Source organism: Trichosurus vulpecula, chromosome 1 (genome assembly GCF_011100635.1).
Source record: "Trichosurus vulpecula isolate mTriVul1 chromosome 1, mTriVul1.pri, whole genome shotgun sequence".
In the NCBI taxonomy this organism is placed as follows: Eukaryota; Metazoa; Chordata; class Mammalia; order Diprotodontia; family Phalangeridae; genus Trichosurus; species Trichosurus vulpecula.
In genome coordinates this window covers 85,302,000-85,317,193 of record NC_050573.1, presented here as the reverse complement: position 1 = coordinate 85,317,193, position 15,194 = coordinate 85,302,000, and the positions used below count along the sequence as shown (strand labels likewise).

Here is a 15,194-nt window from a genome sequence, read left to right as displayed (position 1 = left end):
AGTTAGCTTCGATTTCTTTGTCTGAAAACTGCCTGTTCATAACCTTTGACCATTTATCAACTGGAGAATGACTTATATTTTTATAAATTAGACTCAGTTCTCTATATATTTGAGAAAGGGAGCCTTTATCAGAAATACATATTGCAAAAACCCAGTGTCCTGCTTTCCTTATAATTTTGGTTGCATTGATTTTGTTTGTGCAACAACTTTTTAATTTTATAAAATCAAAATTATCTGTTTTACATTTTGTAATGCTCTCTATTGTTTGGTCATAAATTCATAGATCTGACAGATAAACTATTTCATCCTCTTCTAATTTACTTATGGTATCACCCTTTATGTGTAAATCATGTACCCATTGACCTTATCTTGGTATACGATGTTGATCTATTCCTTGGTGAGATGTTGGTCTATACCTTGTTGCCATCATACTGTTTTCCAGTTTTCTCTGCAGTTTTTGTGAAATAATGAGTTTTTGTTCCAAAAGCTTGGATCTTTGGGTTTATCATATACCAAATTACTATGGTCATCTACTATATGTTTACTATAATGTAATTTATACCTAATCTATTCCACTGATCCACCACTCTATTTCTTAGCCAGATTGTTTTGTTAATTACCACTTTATGATACATTTGAGATGTGGTATGACTAGACTGCCTTCCTTCACAATTTTTTTTCATTGATTTCCTTGATATCCTTGAGCTTTTGTTCTTCTGGGTGAATTTTGTTACTTTTTTTTAGCTCTATAAAATAATTTTTTGATAGTTTGATTGGTATGGCGTTGAATAGATAGATTAATTTATAATATAATAATATATAACAGGATATAAAAATTGTCATTTTTCTTATATTGGCTCAATGACCAATTCTTTAGATACGACTTTGTGTGAAAAGTGTTTTGTAGTTGTGTTCATATAGTTCTGGGGTTTGTCTTGGCAAGTAGACTCCCAAGTGTTTTATATTTTTTACAGTTATTTTAAATGGAATTTCTCCATCTCTTGCTGCTGGCCCTTGTTGGTCATATGAAGAAATGCTGATGATTTATGTGGGTTATCCCGCCACTTTGCTAAAGTTGTTAATAATTTCAAGTAGTTTCTTAGTTGATTCTCTAGGGTTTTCTAAGTATAACATCACATCTGAAAAGAGTGTTAGTTTTGTTTCCTCATTGCCTAATTTGATTCCTTCAATTTCTTTTTCTTTTCTTATTGCTATAGCTAACATTTCTAGTACAATATTGAATAACAGAGGTGATAATGGGCATCCTTGCTTTATCCCTGATTGTACTGGGAAGGCTTCTAGCTTATCCCCATTACAAATAATGCTTTCTGATGTTTTTAGATAAATGTTACTTATTATTTAAGGTAATCTCCATTTATTCCTATACCCTCTAATAGGAATGGATGTATTTTGTCAAAGGCTTTTTCTGCATCTATTGAGATAATCATATGATTTCTGTTGGGTTTGTTATTGATATGGTCAATTATGCTGATAGCTTTCCTAATATTAAAACAACCTTGCATTCCTGGTATAAATTCTACCTTGTCATAGTGTATGATCCTTGTGATATATTGCTATAATCTCTTTGCTAGTATTTTATTTAAAATTTAGCATCAATATTCATTAGGGAAATTGGTCTATAATCTTCTTTCTCTATTCTGGCTCTTTCTGGTTTAGTATCAGCATCCTATTTGTGTCATAAAAGGAATTTGGTAGGACTCCTTCTTTGCTTATTTTTCCAAATAGTACATAAAGCATTAGGATTAATTATTCTTTAAATGTTTGGTAAAATTCGCTTGTAAATCCATCTGGCCCTGGGGATTTTTCCTTAGGAGTTCATTGTTGGCTTGTTCAATTTCTTTTTCTGAGATTGGGCTATTTAAGTATTTTATTTCTTCTGTTAATTGGAGTAATTTATATTTTTGTAGATATTCATCCATTTCATTTAAATTGTCGAATTTATTGGCATATAACTGGGCAAAATTGCTCCTAACAATTGTCTTAATTACTTCTTCATTGATGGTGAATTTACCCCTTTCATTTTTTGATACTAGTAATTTGGTTTTCTTCTTTCCCTTTTTAAACCAAACTAACCAATGGTTTGTCTATTTTGTTGGGTTTTTCATAAAACAAACTTCTAGTTTTATTTATTAGTTCAATAGTTTTCTTACTTTCAATTTTGTTAATCTCTCCTTTGATTTTCAGGATTTCCAATTTGGTATTTAATTGGGCTGGTTTAATTAGTTCTTTTTCTAGTTGTTATTTAGTTGTATGACCAATTCATTGATGTGCTATTTCTCTATTTTATTAATGTAAGCAATTAGAGATATAAATTTTCCCATAAGCACCACTTTGGCTGCATCCCTTACATTGTGGTATGTTGTCTCATTGTTGTCATTTTCTTTAAGGAAATTATCTGTTGTTTCTGTGATTTGTTCTTTGACCCACTTATATTTTAGGATTAGATTATTTAGTTTCCAATGAATTTTTATTTTTCTATTGTCCATTATTGAATGTAATTTTAATTGCCTTATGATATAAAAAGGGTGCATTGACTATTTCTGCCTTTCTGCATTGGATTGTGAGGTTTTTATGTCTTAATACATGGTCAGTTTTTGTGTCAGAGCCATGCACTGCTGAGAAAAAGATGTATTCTTTTCTATTCAGTTTTATCCACACATCTATCATATCTAACTTTTCCAGAATTTTATTCACCTTCTTAGCTTCTTTCTTATTTATTTTTTGGTTCAATTTATCTAGTTCTGAGAGGGGAAAGTTGAGGTCCCCCACTAGTACAGTATTATTGTCTATTTCCTTCTGCAATTCATTCAATTTCTCCTTCAGAAATTTAGATGCTATACCATTTGCTGCATATATGTTTAATATTGCTGTGACTTCATTGTCTGTGGTATCTTTCAGCAAGATATAGTTTCCTTCTTTATCTCGTTTAATTTAGATCTATTTTTGCTTTTGCTTTGTCTGAGATCATGATTGCTACCCCTGTTTTCTTTACTTTAGCTGAAGCATAATAGATTCTGAATGCAAATCAAAACAACTCTTAGGTACCACATCTCTCCTGTCAGATTGACTAACATGACAAAACAGGAAAATGATAAATCCTGGAGATATAGGAACACTGTTACATTGTTGGTGGAGTTGTGAACTGATCCAGCCATTCTGGAGAGCAATTCGGAACTATGCCCAAAGGGGTATAAAAATGTGCATACCCTTTGATCCAGTAATATCATTGCTAGTGCTGTATCACAAAGAGATCACACAAGTGGGAAATGGACCTGTATGCACAAAAATATTTATAGCAGCTCTTTTTGTGATGGCAAAGAATTGGAAATCAAGGGGATGCCCATCCATTGAGGAATGGCTAAACAAGTTGTGGTATATGAATGTAATAGAATGCTATTATGCTATAAGAAATGAGGAGCAGATGGACTTCATATTAACCTGGAAAGACTTATGTGAGTGAGGGGAACAGAACCAGGAGATCATAATACTCACTTACAGATACACAGTATCTGTGATGACTAACTTTGATAGACTCGGCTCTTCTCATCAATACAAGGTTCAGAGACAACTCCAAAAGACTCATGATGGAAAAAGCTATCCACATCCAGAGAAAGAATTACTGAGTCTGAATGCAGAATGAGGCAAACTATTTGCTCTCTTTTTTTTCCTTCCTTTTGGTTTTGTTTCTTCTTTCTCATGATTCATTCCATTGGTTATAATTCTTCTTTACAACTTGGCAATTGTGTAAATAAGTTTAATGGGAAGGTATATGTAGAACCTGTATTGGGTTACATGCCGTCTTGTGGGGGAGGGGGGAGGAGAGGGAGGAGGAGAAAATTTGGAACTCAAATACTTGTGGAACTGAGTGTTGTAACTAAAAACTAAAATTAAAAAAAAGCATAATAGATTCTGCTCCAGCCTCTTACCTTTGTCCTGTGCGTGTCTCTCTGTTTTAAATGTGTTTCTTGTAAACAACATATTGTACGGTTCTGGTTTTTAATAACTTCTGCTGTTTGCTTCCATCTTATGGGTGAGTTCATCCCGTCCACATTTGTTATTGTTATTGTTGTTGTTGTTGTTGTGTTTGTCCTTAGTTGTTGAAGAGGACCATGACATCAGGGAGATGATGACATGACTTGCAGTTGACTCTGATTTGAATGAGGGAGGGCTGTGCAAGGTCACCAGCCTCACTTTCTCCTGCAGAGCCATCTGGGTCCAGTGGCCTGATATTCGCCAGGATGAGTGGAGATGGCCCAGGATTCATTGGGAGACCCTGGCCCTTTCAGGCTAAAATCTTTTCAGGTTCTCACTTTGAGTGAGGTAACACCCATTCAATGAATAGGCCTCTTTAAGGCTGTGTTTTTCCCTCCCTGCTATTTTCCTTTGTTTATCCCCCTCTCTCTCTTACCCCCACCGTTTCCCTCCTCACAAGTGTTTTACTTCTGATTACTGCCTCCCCCAATCTGCCCTCTCTTTTATCAGTCCCCATTCCTCCTTCTATTATCCCTGTCCCTTTTTACTTTCTTATAGGGTAAGAAAGATTTCTGTATCCAACTGAGTGTATATGTTATTCTCTCTTTGAGCCAGTTCTGATGAGAGTAAGGTTAAAGCTTTGCCTACCCCACCCTCCATCTTCCCTTCCATTATAATAGCTCCTACATGCCTCTTTTATGTGGGACAATTTACCTCATTCTATCTCCCCCCAACCCTTCTTCTTCCAGGGCAATCTTCTTTCTTACCCCTTTATTTTGTTTTTTAAGGTATCATCCCATCAAAGTCACCTTATATCCACACCTTCTGTCTATGTGTACTCTTTCTAATTGCCCTTACAGTAATAAGTTTCTTAAGAGTTATAAATATTACCTTGTCATATAGAAATATGAAGTTTAACCTTATGGAATGTCTTATGTTTTATCTTTCTTGTTTCTTTTTTTTTTTTACCTTTTTATGTTTCCCTTGAGTCTTGTACTTGGAGGTCAAATTTTTTCTTCAGCTCCAATCTTTTAATTAGGAATGCTCAAAAATCTTCTATTTCATTAAATATCCATTTTTCAACCCTGAAAGATTATATTTAGTTTTGCTGGGTAGGTAATTCTTGCTTGTAATCCTAACTTCTTCGCCTTCCAGTATATCATATTCCAAGCCCTGTGGTTTTTTAATGTGGAAGCTGCCACATCCTGTGTAATCCTGATTGTATCTCCATAATATTTGAATTGTTTCTTCTTGGCTGCTTGAAGTACTTTTTTTAACTTTTATTTAGTATTTTATTTTTCCCCAGTTACATATGAAAACAATTTTTAATGTTTGTTTTTAAAATTTTGGGTTCCAAATTCCCTCCCTTCTGCCTCCCCCCGCAATTATGAAGGCAAGAAATTTTATATAGGTTACACATGTATGGTTATACAAAACATATCCATACTAGTCATGTTGTGAAAGAAAATATAGACGAGAAAAAAAAACCTCAAGGAAAATTTTAAAAATCATGCTTCAGTGGTATTTAGACACCATCAATTCTTTCTCTGGGGATGGATAACATTTTTCTTCATGAGTCCTTCAAACTTTTCTTGGATTGCTGTATTACTGCTTGCTGTACTGTCTCCTTGATCTGAAAGCTCTGAAATTTGACTGTGTTGTTCCTGGGAGTTTTCATTTTGGGATCTCTTTCAGGTGGTGATTGGTGAATTCTTTCAATTTCTATTTTGCCCTCTTGTCCTAGTATATCAGGGCAGTTTTCCTTGATAATTTCTTGAAATATGTTGTCCAGGCCTTTTTTTAAAATCATGGCTTTCAGGTAGTCCAATAATACTTAAATTATCTCTCTTGGATCTATTTTCTAGGTCAGCTTTTTTTCCAATGAGAAATTTCACATTTTCTTCTATTTTTTACTTTTTTGATTTTGTTTTATTGTTTCTTGATGTCTCATGGAGTCATTAGCTTCCACTTGCTCAATTCTAATTTTTAAGGAGTTATTTTCTTCGCTGAATTTTCAAATTATCTTTTGGCATGCTGCTGACTCTTTTTTTTTTATTATTCTCTTACAATGCTCTCATTTCTTTTCCCAATTGCTTTCTACTTCTCTAATTTGCTTTTAAAAATCCTTTTTAAGCTCTTTCAGGAGTTCCTTTTGGGCCTGAGACCAAATTACATTTTTCTTTGGGTCTTCACATATAGCTATTTTGACACTATTGTCCTCTTCTGAGTTTGTGCCTTGATCCTCCCCATTACCATAGTAACTTTCTATAGTCAAGTTCTTTTTTTTCTTTTGCTCATTTTTTTTCCTGTGTATTTAGTGACTTGGTGTTTTTATGTGAGTTAGGCTCTGGCCCTAACTGTCCCAAGCACTGTCCCAAGCTTTTTGTGCTGGGTCTTGCTTCTGGCTTTCACTGGGATTTAAGTACTAACTGCTTGCTTGCACTAGAGGGTTTGATTCCTTTTTGCCTTGTACTAGGGGGTGGGGCTCCCTGTTTACCTTCCCCGGGTGTGGGGTTTCTCTGCTGGCCTGCACCAGGGGCGGGGTCTCCCTGCTGGGTTGCTATGAAAACAGTCTTTCTGCTGGTTGTCCCTGGGAGGAGGGGTCTTATTGCTGGTCTGCCCCAGTGGTGAGGCTCTATTGTTGGGTTGCTATGGAAACAGTGCCACTCTGGGGGAGGACCCCAGGGGCAGGAGTCTTGCTCTTGGCCACTGCTGGTCAACAAATGGGTCAAAGCCTGGCTAGTGGCTTGTGCTGGAGGTGGAGTCTTCCTGTGCTGAAGAAACTGCTGGCTTGCCTAGGGGACTGCTGGTTTGCAGGAGGGTGGGCCTCACTGGTGGATTGCCTGAGACCCCCTGCTGTGAGGCTAGCTGCTCCTGGTCTTGGACCTTGCTCCCCTTCCACCTGTAGCAGCAGCTACTGTGGCTGTGCAAGGCCAATAACACCAGCACACATGAGGGCTGCTAGCACAGGTTCTTTGATCTGCTTTTCCAAGGAAAGCAACTTTAAGGGGATAATAATCTCACTTTAATTAAACATACATATATTATTCACTTAGTTCAGGGGGAAAAGTCAGCACCCTGAACTTCAGAGCAAATACAAACAGAAATTACAAGCAGAAATTATATAAACAGAGCAAATAAACACAAATCTGCAGACAGGGCTTCTAACTGTCTGAATAAGACATTACATACATAGTTACCAGAGAGAGAAGCACCAACATCTGGGTTTTCAAAGCCGGGGGGCTCCTTAATGGCTACCCAGAGTCTCGTCTGGTCAAATCACATGACACTCTTCCAGTGAGTGAGTCCCCAAAGCAAAACCTCACCTCCCACACTTCTGAGTTCAATGAGTATATGTACCTTTCTTAGGGCCTGAGGGCTTCACATCTCTTGTGACTTAATTAGCAAAAGGATGTGGGCCTTCCTACAAACAAAGGCAAGACTCAATGAAAGGCACTTGATTGCTTTAGTGCCAAGAAGCACTCCGAAAGAAAAAACAGTAAAAAGTCCCACTTTGCTTGCCCTTAACCACCCCAGTGAGATGACCTTTCCTGCCAGTCTGGTAAGCTGCTTCTCTGCTCCTAGGTCAGTTCTGAGGCAGTGTTCAAGTTGTTTGGAGGGGAATTAGGGAGGGCTCCTTCCTCACTGCGCCATCTTGGCACTGGAAGTCCCCACTCCACCTTTTGACTGCTTTTATCCTTAGGAAAATCTTATGTTAAACTGAAATCTACTCCTTTGAGTCATGCCTACCTCCTATAACTCCCCATCCACAAGTCAGCTCTCTCAAGAACCATGCCTTATACTACTTCCTTTTATACTGTTCACCTCTAATTCTCCTCACCTCTATTGTAGACAAATGTTCCTACATCCTCAAATATATCTGCTTTGGGAGGCGGAGGCAGTCTCTCTCTCTCTCTCTCTCTCTCTCTCTCTCTCTCTATTTCTCTCTCTCACTAGAGGTCTTCAAGGAGAGGCTGGTTGATTACTTGTCAGGAATATTAGAGGGGGCTCTTACTTGGGTATGGACAGGTTGGACTACATGGCCTCTGTGGTCCCTCACAAATCTGGAGTTGCTTGCAACTCTCTTCCCATGTAGCCACTGCTCACAGTTCTAATAGGACCAGGAGGAGAGGTGATCATTGCTTAATGACCTTTGATCTTTTGAGATCTATTCAGTGAGTTGGGACCAACCTTCACTACAGTCTCCCTGGTGCCCTCTACCAATCTTCTTTCCCCCTTCTGCCCTGGCATCATCCTTGAAGATTTCCACAGTCATATTGACATGAAATACTTTGACCTCAAGTCCTTCCACTGTCCTATTTGGGCCATACACTAACTCTCATTTTGTTTGCTTGTTTTCACTGCCAAGGAGAATGACTTTTGTCCTGGAAACAACTGAACAAAAATAGTTGATACTCAGGATAAGTGGTTAGATAGTAAGAGAGTACCCAGCTGTCCCTGGTGAACTTAAGTCACTTGGCCCAAAGGAGCTCTGTATCATTGGGTATGAAAAGAAATGGTGGATGTGACTGAGAAACCACATCAGTGATATCTGAAAGCTATCAGACAACACGAGAGGTATCTGAAGATAGAAGAGAAAACGTTCTTCAGATTTTCAAAAAAGGGAAGAGGGACAGAATGTGTAAATTATAGGCCAGTGAGCTCAACCTTAATTCTTGGCAAAATTCTGAAATGTATTATTTGTGACCATCTAAAAAAAAGGAAGAAAGAAAGAGGTTACTACAAGGAACTGGCTTGATTCCAGTTAACTCTGAACCATTGACTAACCTGCTCAGGTTGAACTAACTTTATTTCCTTTTTTCATAGAACTACTAAATTAGAAGATCGGGGGAATGCTGTAGATCAAATTTATCTAGATTTTAGCAAAGGGTTTGTTAATGTTATCTCATGTCGGGATGGAAAAAATAAATAATGGATCTGAAGGCAGAAGACTCAGATTCAAAATGCTCCTCTGCCACCTTGTGACCTTGGGCAAGTCACTTAAATTCCCTGGGCCCCACTTCCCTTAGCTGTAAAACAAAAGGATGGACTAGATGGCCTCTTATCATCTCTTCCAGCTTTAAATCTATGATCTGGTTCTTTCCTTTCCTTCTAAACTCCAGGAAGATTCTCTTCTGTTACCATCCCAGAAGCAGTTTCATGTTGGATGTAATGGACCACTAAAGCCTGAGGAATCAGACATATAATTACTTTACTAGAAACATACACAAGTGACTCATAGCTAATAGCAGCCTGCAAGAGATACTATCTCAAGAGCCCTCTGCTCAATCCACGTGGGAGCAAAATTAACTCAAACTGGACCTAGTCTGTCCCATAGCAGCTGGACCAGTCAGTCAGTCAATAAACATTAAACACGTACTATGTGCCAGCCACTGTGCTAAGTGCTGGGGATACAAAGAAAAGCTTTTAACAACCCTGGGGAGGGGAAGAGAGGGCCTAATTTAGGTCACCTTGGGTCTTACCATAGTGTCCTGGCTGACAATTTATCCTTCCTGCCAAGAAAAGAATTCCACTTGTGTCTTAGGGTAGAAGGCTCTATATTCCCAGCATGAACCCACCCTTTCCCCCCGCCATGTATAGAATTTCTAGCCTCTAAATCTGAAATGATCTCTAACTGGAAGGAGGTGAAGCACCGTGGAGCCCAGGTCTCCAAGGAAGTAAGCAATAAGTGAATTCAGAAAGCCAGGTATTCTTACCCAGGAAGCAATCAGTCACAGGAGTCAGAGGGAAGTAACAGGCTTGATGCGTGTGGAGGGAGATAAATGAATGAAAAGGCATTAATTAAATGTTTACTATAGCACCTTTGAACCTTAGGATGGGGATTTCTCCTAGGGATCTGCCCAGGAGTGAAGCTAGACTGTGGACAGAGGGCTTCTTCCTTCCCTTTCCTCTCTTTGGCACCTCTATTCTGACCACAGACAATGTCTACCACACCTCTCAGAAGGTGACTAGGCTCTGCTTCTCTTTCATCCCCTTTGAAGTGGCTTCTCACAGACTCTCCATTAGGCTCTCCGCTGAGGCCAGCCTCTGACCACTCACTTTACTCCTCTCCACTAGGTTACTTCTGAGAAGGCGTCCTGTTTAAAAATAAGGTTCTCTTCTGGAATCCCTGGCTTTGTTCAAGGCCCAGCTCAAGTGCTTGCTTCAGGAATCCCCTTGATTCCTCCGATTGTTAGGGATCCTCTGTCCCCAAATTCCTTTGTATTTATGAGACCATAGATTTAGAGCTAGCAGGACCAAAAACTCCTTCTATCTATTCCCCAAATTAGTAATAATGGAAAATAGCTATGAAAAATGAGTAAGAATTGCAGCTAAGACACCCAGAAGTTCATAGGAAATAAGTCCAAGGAAGGTGCCAGTAAAACCCCTTGTCTCCAAGGTCTAGTCCCAAATGCCCAAAGTTTAGGCCAAAAAAAAAAAAAGGGTAGAAGTCTTTCATTAAGAAAGGAGGCAAATTTGATCTCACAGGTATCACTGAAACTCGGGATGAAGTCCGTATTGGGATCATGGCTCTGGACAAGATTACTTTCTAAATAACTGAATAGAACTGGATGCTGGGTTGGAAATAATTAGAACTCTGGAGGGTCTACCTCTGATCTAGTTCTAAACACACCTGCCTAGGGTTTGTGATAGAGAGGAAAGTTGGCATAGTTTGACATGTAATCTGGGTTTGGGGAAAGCAGATTTTCAGAGATTTCAGAGGAAAGATTGATGGATTTAGAGTCAGAGGATCTGGGTTCAAATTCAGATTCTTCTACTTAATACCACCCTAAGTAAATTACTTCTTCTCTAGGACTGTTTCTTCACCTGAATGATGACTTCTAAGGTTTCTTCCAGCTCTAAACCTATGACTTTGCATGGTACCTCCAAGTTCTTAAAATTTGAATTTCTGGTTGAGTATTTTAAGAATTGGTTGATAGTTTAAGAAAATTTGACAATCACCTGCTGTAGCTCTGCCATTTATGGAGAATAATGCTTGCTCAAAAGGTGACAAATCTTTGTAGATTTTAGATGTCTTTTAAAAAGTCTATGTTTAATACAAGGTTTTTAAAGAAGTTTATATTTTTATTTAGCCAGCCAGTTAAATAAAGGCAAAAACATAGTGTCTGCCATCAAGGAGCTCACATTCTGATGGGGGAAACAGCATGTAAGTAAATATGTACAAAGGAGATGTACACAGTGTAAATGAGGAGTAACCTCAGAAGGAATGCGGTGGGGGTGGAGTGGACAGATAGTTCTAGAGGTGATTGCTTACACAAGACAGGATTGGAGCTAGAAGTTTTGAGAAGCCAGCAGGGCCAGAAGGTAGGCGGGAGGATGGGGAGCATCCAAGGCACGGCAAACAGCCAGTGAAAAGACAGGGTAAGGAGGTAAGGAGTGGGAACATCACGTGTGAGGAAGCACAAGTAGGCCAGTGTCATTGGGGAGTAGAACACACAAAAGGAATGGAGGTGCTACGAAGGGCTTTAAATGTGAAATAGCTGTGGGTTTCCATTTTGTAGTAATGCTGCCTTCTTTAGTGCTGTATGCATTTTAAAGTGCTTTTAACATCCATCATATCTTTTAGAAATTAAAGTTTTGTTTTGTTTTCCAGAAATTAGATGCCATTTGTGTCTTGTTTTGTTTTAGGCTATGAGATCAGTGCTGAGAAGAAAGAGTGGCAGCTGAAGCAAGAATTTCCTGAGGAAGCAGGATCACATCACACAGGGCTGCCATCTTCAGGACTCCTGGACATCCTTCAGGGACCAGAGCTCCACAGATCTTGTAAGACTGAAGACAATTCAAAGAGGCACAAAGATTCCTTGTCTGGGAAAACTCCCAGGAGGGGAGACCATGAACAGAATGTATCTGGGAAAAACTTCCATCAGAATTCAAATTTTGTTAAACGTCAGGGAAATGCCAAAGAAGTGAGGCCCCATAAATGTGATCTATGTGGGAAAAGCTTCAAGTGCCATTCAGATATTATTAAACACCGGAGAATTCACACTGGAGAAAAACCCTATGAATGTGAGGAATGTGGGAAGACCTTCAGCCAGAGCTCAGACGTAGTTAAACACCACAGGATCCATTCTGGAGAGAAACCCTATGAATGTAGTGTCTGTGGAAAGACTTTTATTCACAGCTCACATGTAGTTAGACATCAGAGAATTCATAATGGAGAGAAACCGTATGAATGCAAAGAATGTGGCAAAGCTTTCAGCCAGAGTTCAAACCTTATACGTCACCAGAGAATTCACACTGGAGAAAAACCTTATGAATGTAACGAATGTGGAAAAACATTCAGTCAGAGCTCTGATGCTATTAAACACCAGAGAATTCATACTGGGGAGAAACCTTATGAATGTAAAGAATGTGGGAAAACTTTCATCCATAGTTCAAATGTTGTTAGACATCAAAGAATACATCATGGAGAGAACCCCTATGAATGTAGAGAATGCGGCAAAGCCTTTAGCCAGAGCTCCAATCTTATTCGGCATCAGAAAATTCACACAGGAGAAGGACCCTATGAATGTAATGCACGTGGGAAAACTTTCAATCAATCTGTGTTACTTACTGAACATCAGAGAACCCACACAAAAATGAAACCAAAAAAACCTGATAGATGTGAGAAAATGCTTAGGCTTAACTCTGATGTCACTGAACACCAGAGAATTCAGAGTGAAGAGAGTTCCTTTGAGTACAAGTGTGGGAAAGTCTTTAGTCCTCAGCAAAACTCTTCATGTGAATATGTAAAGGAAAATTCGTAATTGAATTTTCTATTTCTTAAAGTTTTCAAATAGTTCTTAAGTTATTATGGCCTTATGGACAGAGACAAAACCACTTGGTTTTGTGTTAGAAAAGTCACCTGTAAAGAGGCAATTAATAAGTGCTATATCACGGATGAAATTGATAGCTGTAGGCAAGTTTTCTGGGCCTTTCCCCTCCTTACTAAGGACAGATCAAAGGAATTAAGAATCAGTAAAGCATGGTTTCATGGAAGCAAAGGATATTGAGAAATAATCACCAAGTTTTAATTCGTTTGTACTTCTGTCCTTTTCTTCTGGGCTGCATCACGTTGGATGAAACCAATTTTCCTATTTTCAATCGCTCTCTAAACCCCAATCCCAACCATCATATTAATCTAACCACTTGGACATCATGGTCCTGCTCAGGATCTTTCAGTGGATTCTCACCATCTAAAGGACATAAACTAAACTACTCAGGTTGGTCTTGTGGCTCTCCAGAGTTATTTAACTGTGTTTCCTTGCTATTAACATATACCATGTTTGCTTTTGCTTCTAAGCCTCCATTCTTGTTATCTGGAACCCCTTCCCTCCCTGTCTTCCAGAAAATCTCTACCTATTCCAGTACTTAGACATTTTTAGTGAGTTTCTAAAACTATGTCGTGTTCATACCATGTATTTGAGCATGCAATTATCTTCTTGTTCCTGTGCATGTCTTGTCACCCCTTGTTAAGACTATGAGCTCTTTAAAGGAGAGCCCAAATGTTATGTGTGTACTGTATCCCCTAAAGAGCCTGGCCAAGAGCCAGTGTTTCAAGAAATATCTGTTGGTTGACTGGTCAAATATCTTGCCAGAGCAGCAGTGTGAACACTGTGGAACTGAGTCTTCTGGGTGGCCCGTGTCAACCCTAGGGCTGGGGCTGAGGCCACACTTTCTCATCTGGGCTCTACTTGAGGTTTGAGCCCTGAAGAGAAATGACAATGGGACCCTGGCCTTAAGAGGCTGGGGCTGTGGGGAGTTGAGGGGAGGTCTTGTATTATTTGAGAAGCTAAAAGGATGGAGACTCAATTGTGCAGTCAGTCTCACCTTATGTCTGGAGATGGAAAGGCAGTAGGAGGCCTTGTGGAAGCATGAAAAAAGCCAACAACTTTCATTGCCTCCCCTTCCACTCCTCCAAATACCTGAGAGTGCGTCTTATTTCCCTCTGACATGTTTTCCCAAATGAGGAAGTTGGTCTACATGGTTTACAAGATCTCACTCAGATTTAACTTTGTGAATCTACAGCCTGTTACAACAGAAGGCTCTGGGATGGGAATTAGGAGACCCGAGTTCTAGTCCCTGCTGATTCATGATGCTGTTTCCTTAGCAGTAGAGCTGCCCATGTTTCTGACTAAGGATGATTAAAATATGAAATCTCTTCTGTTTGGTAAAGAAATCTAGGACTTTGCATCTTAGAAAACCTACTAAATCTCTAAGTAAAAAGGAAATTCACAATTAATGTCTAAAAACCTCCTTCATGTACACACATGCAGCGTGTGTGTGCACAGACACACACACACCCATACACAGTATCTGCCTTTGGATTTCTCCTTCAGGTTTTCATTATTACCAATAAATTCAAGGGACAAATCTTACAGCTGAGATGGACTGCTTTCATAAAACTTAACGGTGTCCTAGAAGCTAGAGAAGTCAAAAAGCTAATGACCTCAGCAGTCACATCGAAAAGGAGATCCCAGTTACATTTCTGACCAAGACCCAGGAAGCAGTATCAGCACTCAGACTGCAGAACCAAATACATCTTTAGTAAAAGACTTCATTGTACAAAATTCCTCTCAATGTTGTTTAATAATTGAAAACATCAACGATTCAAAAATAGATATATTAATACTAGCTTAGAAATTGAACTCTTCATCTGCCATATCAATTGCCCAGGCAAACTTCTCCCTCTGGGTTTTATTATATATCTTCTCCAATGGCACTCCAAACTTCTTACACCTGTGGAAAGGTCCAATACATTGCATGATAAGTACATTATAAGAAAGTTACAAGAAAAATGCTACATGAGGTTAAGAGTTAAATCATAACAAAAGGAGAACTGAGAGGAGAAAGGGAGAGGAAATTAGAAAGGGAGAGGAAGGAGAAATTAGAGACTTCATGGAGGTATTCTTTCCATTCATTTTCGAGGGGGAAGGAGAGCATTCTGGTTCTAGGCACAGGAACCTCAACGACTAATTCAGATTTTGCAAACATATGTGTGAGAGGTCAGAGACTGGAAGATAAACATCAAAGTGTGACATTATCCTGTGAACTGAAGGTCAGAATAAAGCTAAGGGTGGTGTGTAAACCAAGTAGCACAAATAAAGGCTTGTATTATTTGTGAAAATCTACACTGGGAAAAAGAGGAGGATGAAGAAAGGGTCAAGACCACCATTAGGAACAGATGGGCCAATATTAGA

At 39.0% G+C, this 15,194-nt stretch overlaps 2 protein-coding genes across 3 annotated transcripts in view; one reads left to right on the top strand and one right to left on the bottom strand.

Moving 5' to 3' along the window:
- The window catches only part of LOC118833803 (zinc finger protein 883-like), a 34,425-nt gene extending 21,664 nt beyond the window's left edge, over positions 1-12,761 (top strand). Inside the window, exon 3 of the mRNA XM_036741207.1 lies at positions 11,918-12,761. Coding sequence (XP_036597102.1) covers positions 11,918-12,761 — 844 coding nt within the window. The remainder of the gene's footprint in view (positions 1-11,917) is intronic.
- A 1,758-nt stretch (positions 12,762-14,519) lies between these two features.
- The window catches only part of TOP1MT (DNA topoisomerase I mitochondrial), a 45,732-nt gene continuing 45,057 nt past the window's right edge, over positions 14,520-15,194 (bottom strand). For both annotated transcript variants that reach the window (XM_036739145.1, XM_036739154.1), the window contains one exon: positions 14,520-14,733. In XM_036739145.1, the coding sequence (XP_036595040.1) occupies positions 14,631-14,733 (103 nt within the window). In that variant the 3' untranslated portion in view covers positions 14,520-14,630. The remainder of the gene's footprint in view (positions 14,734-15,194) is intronic.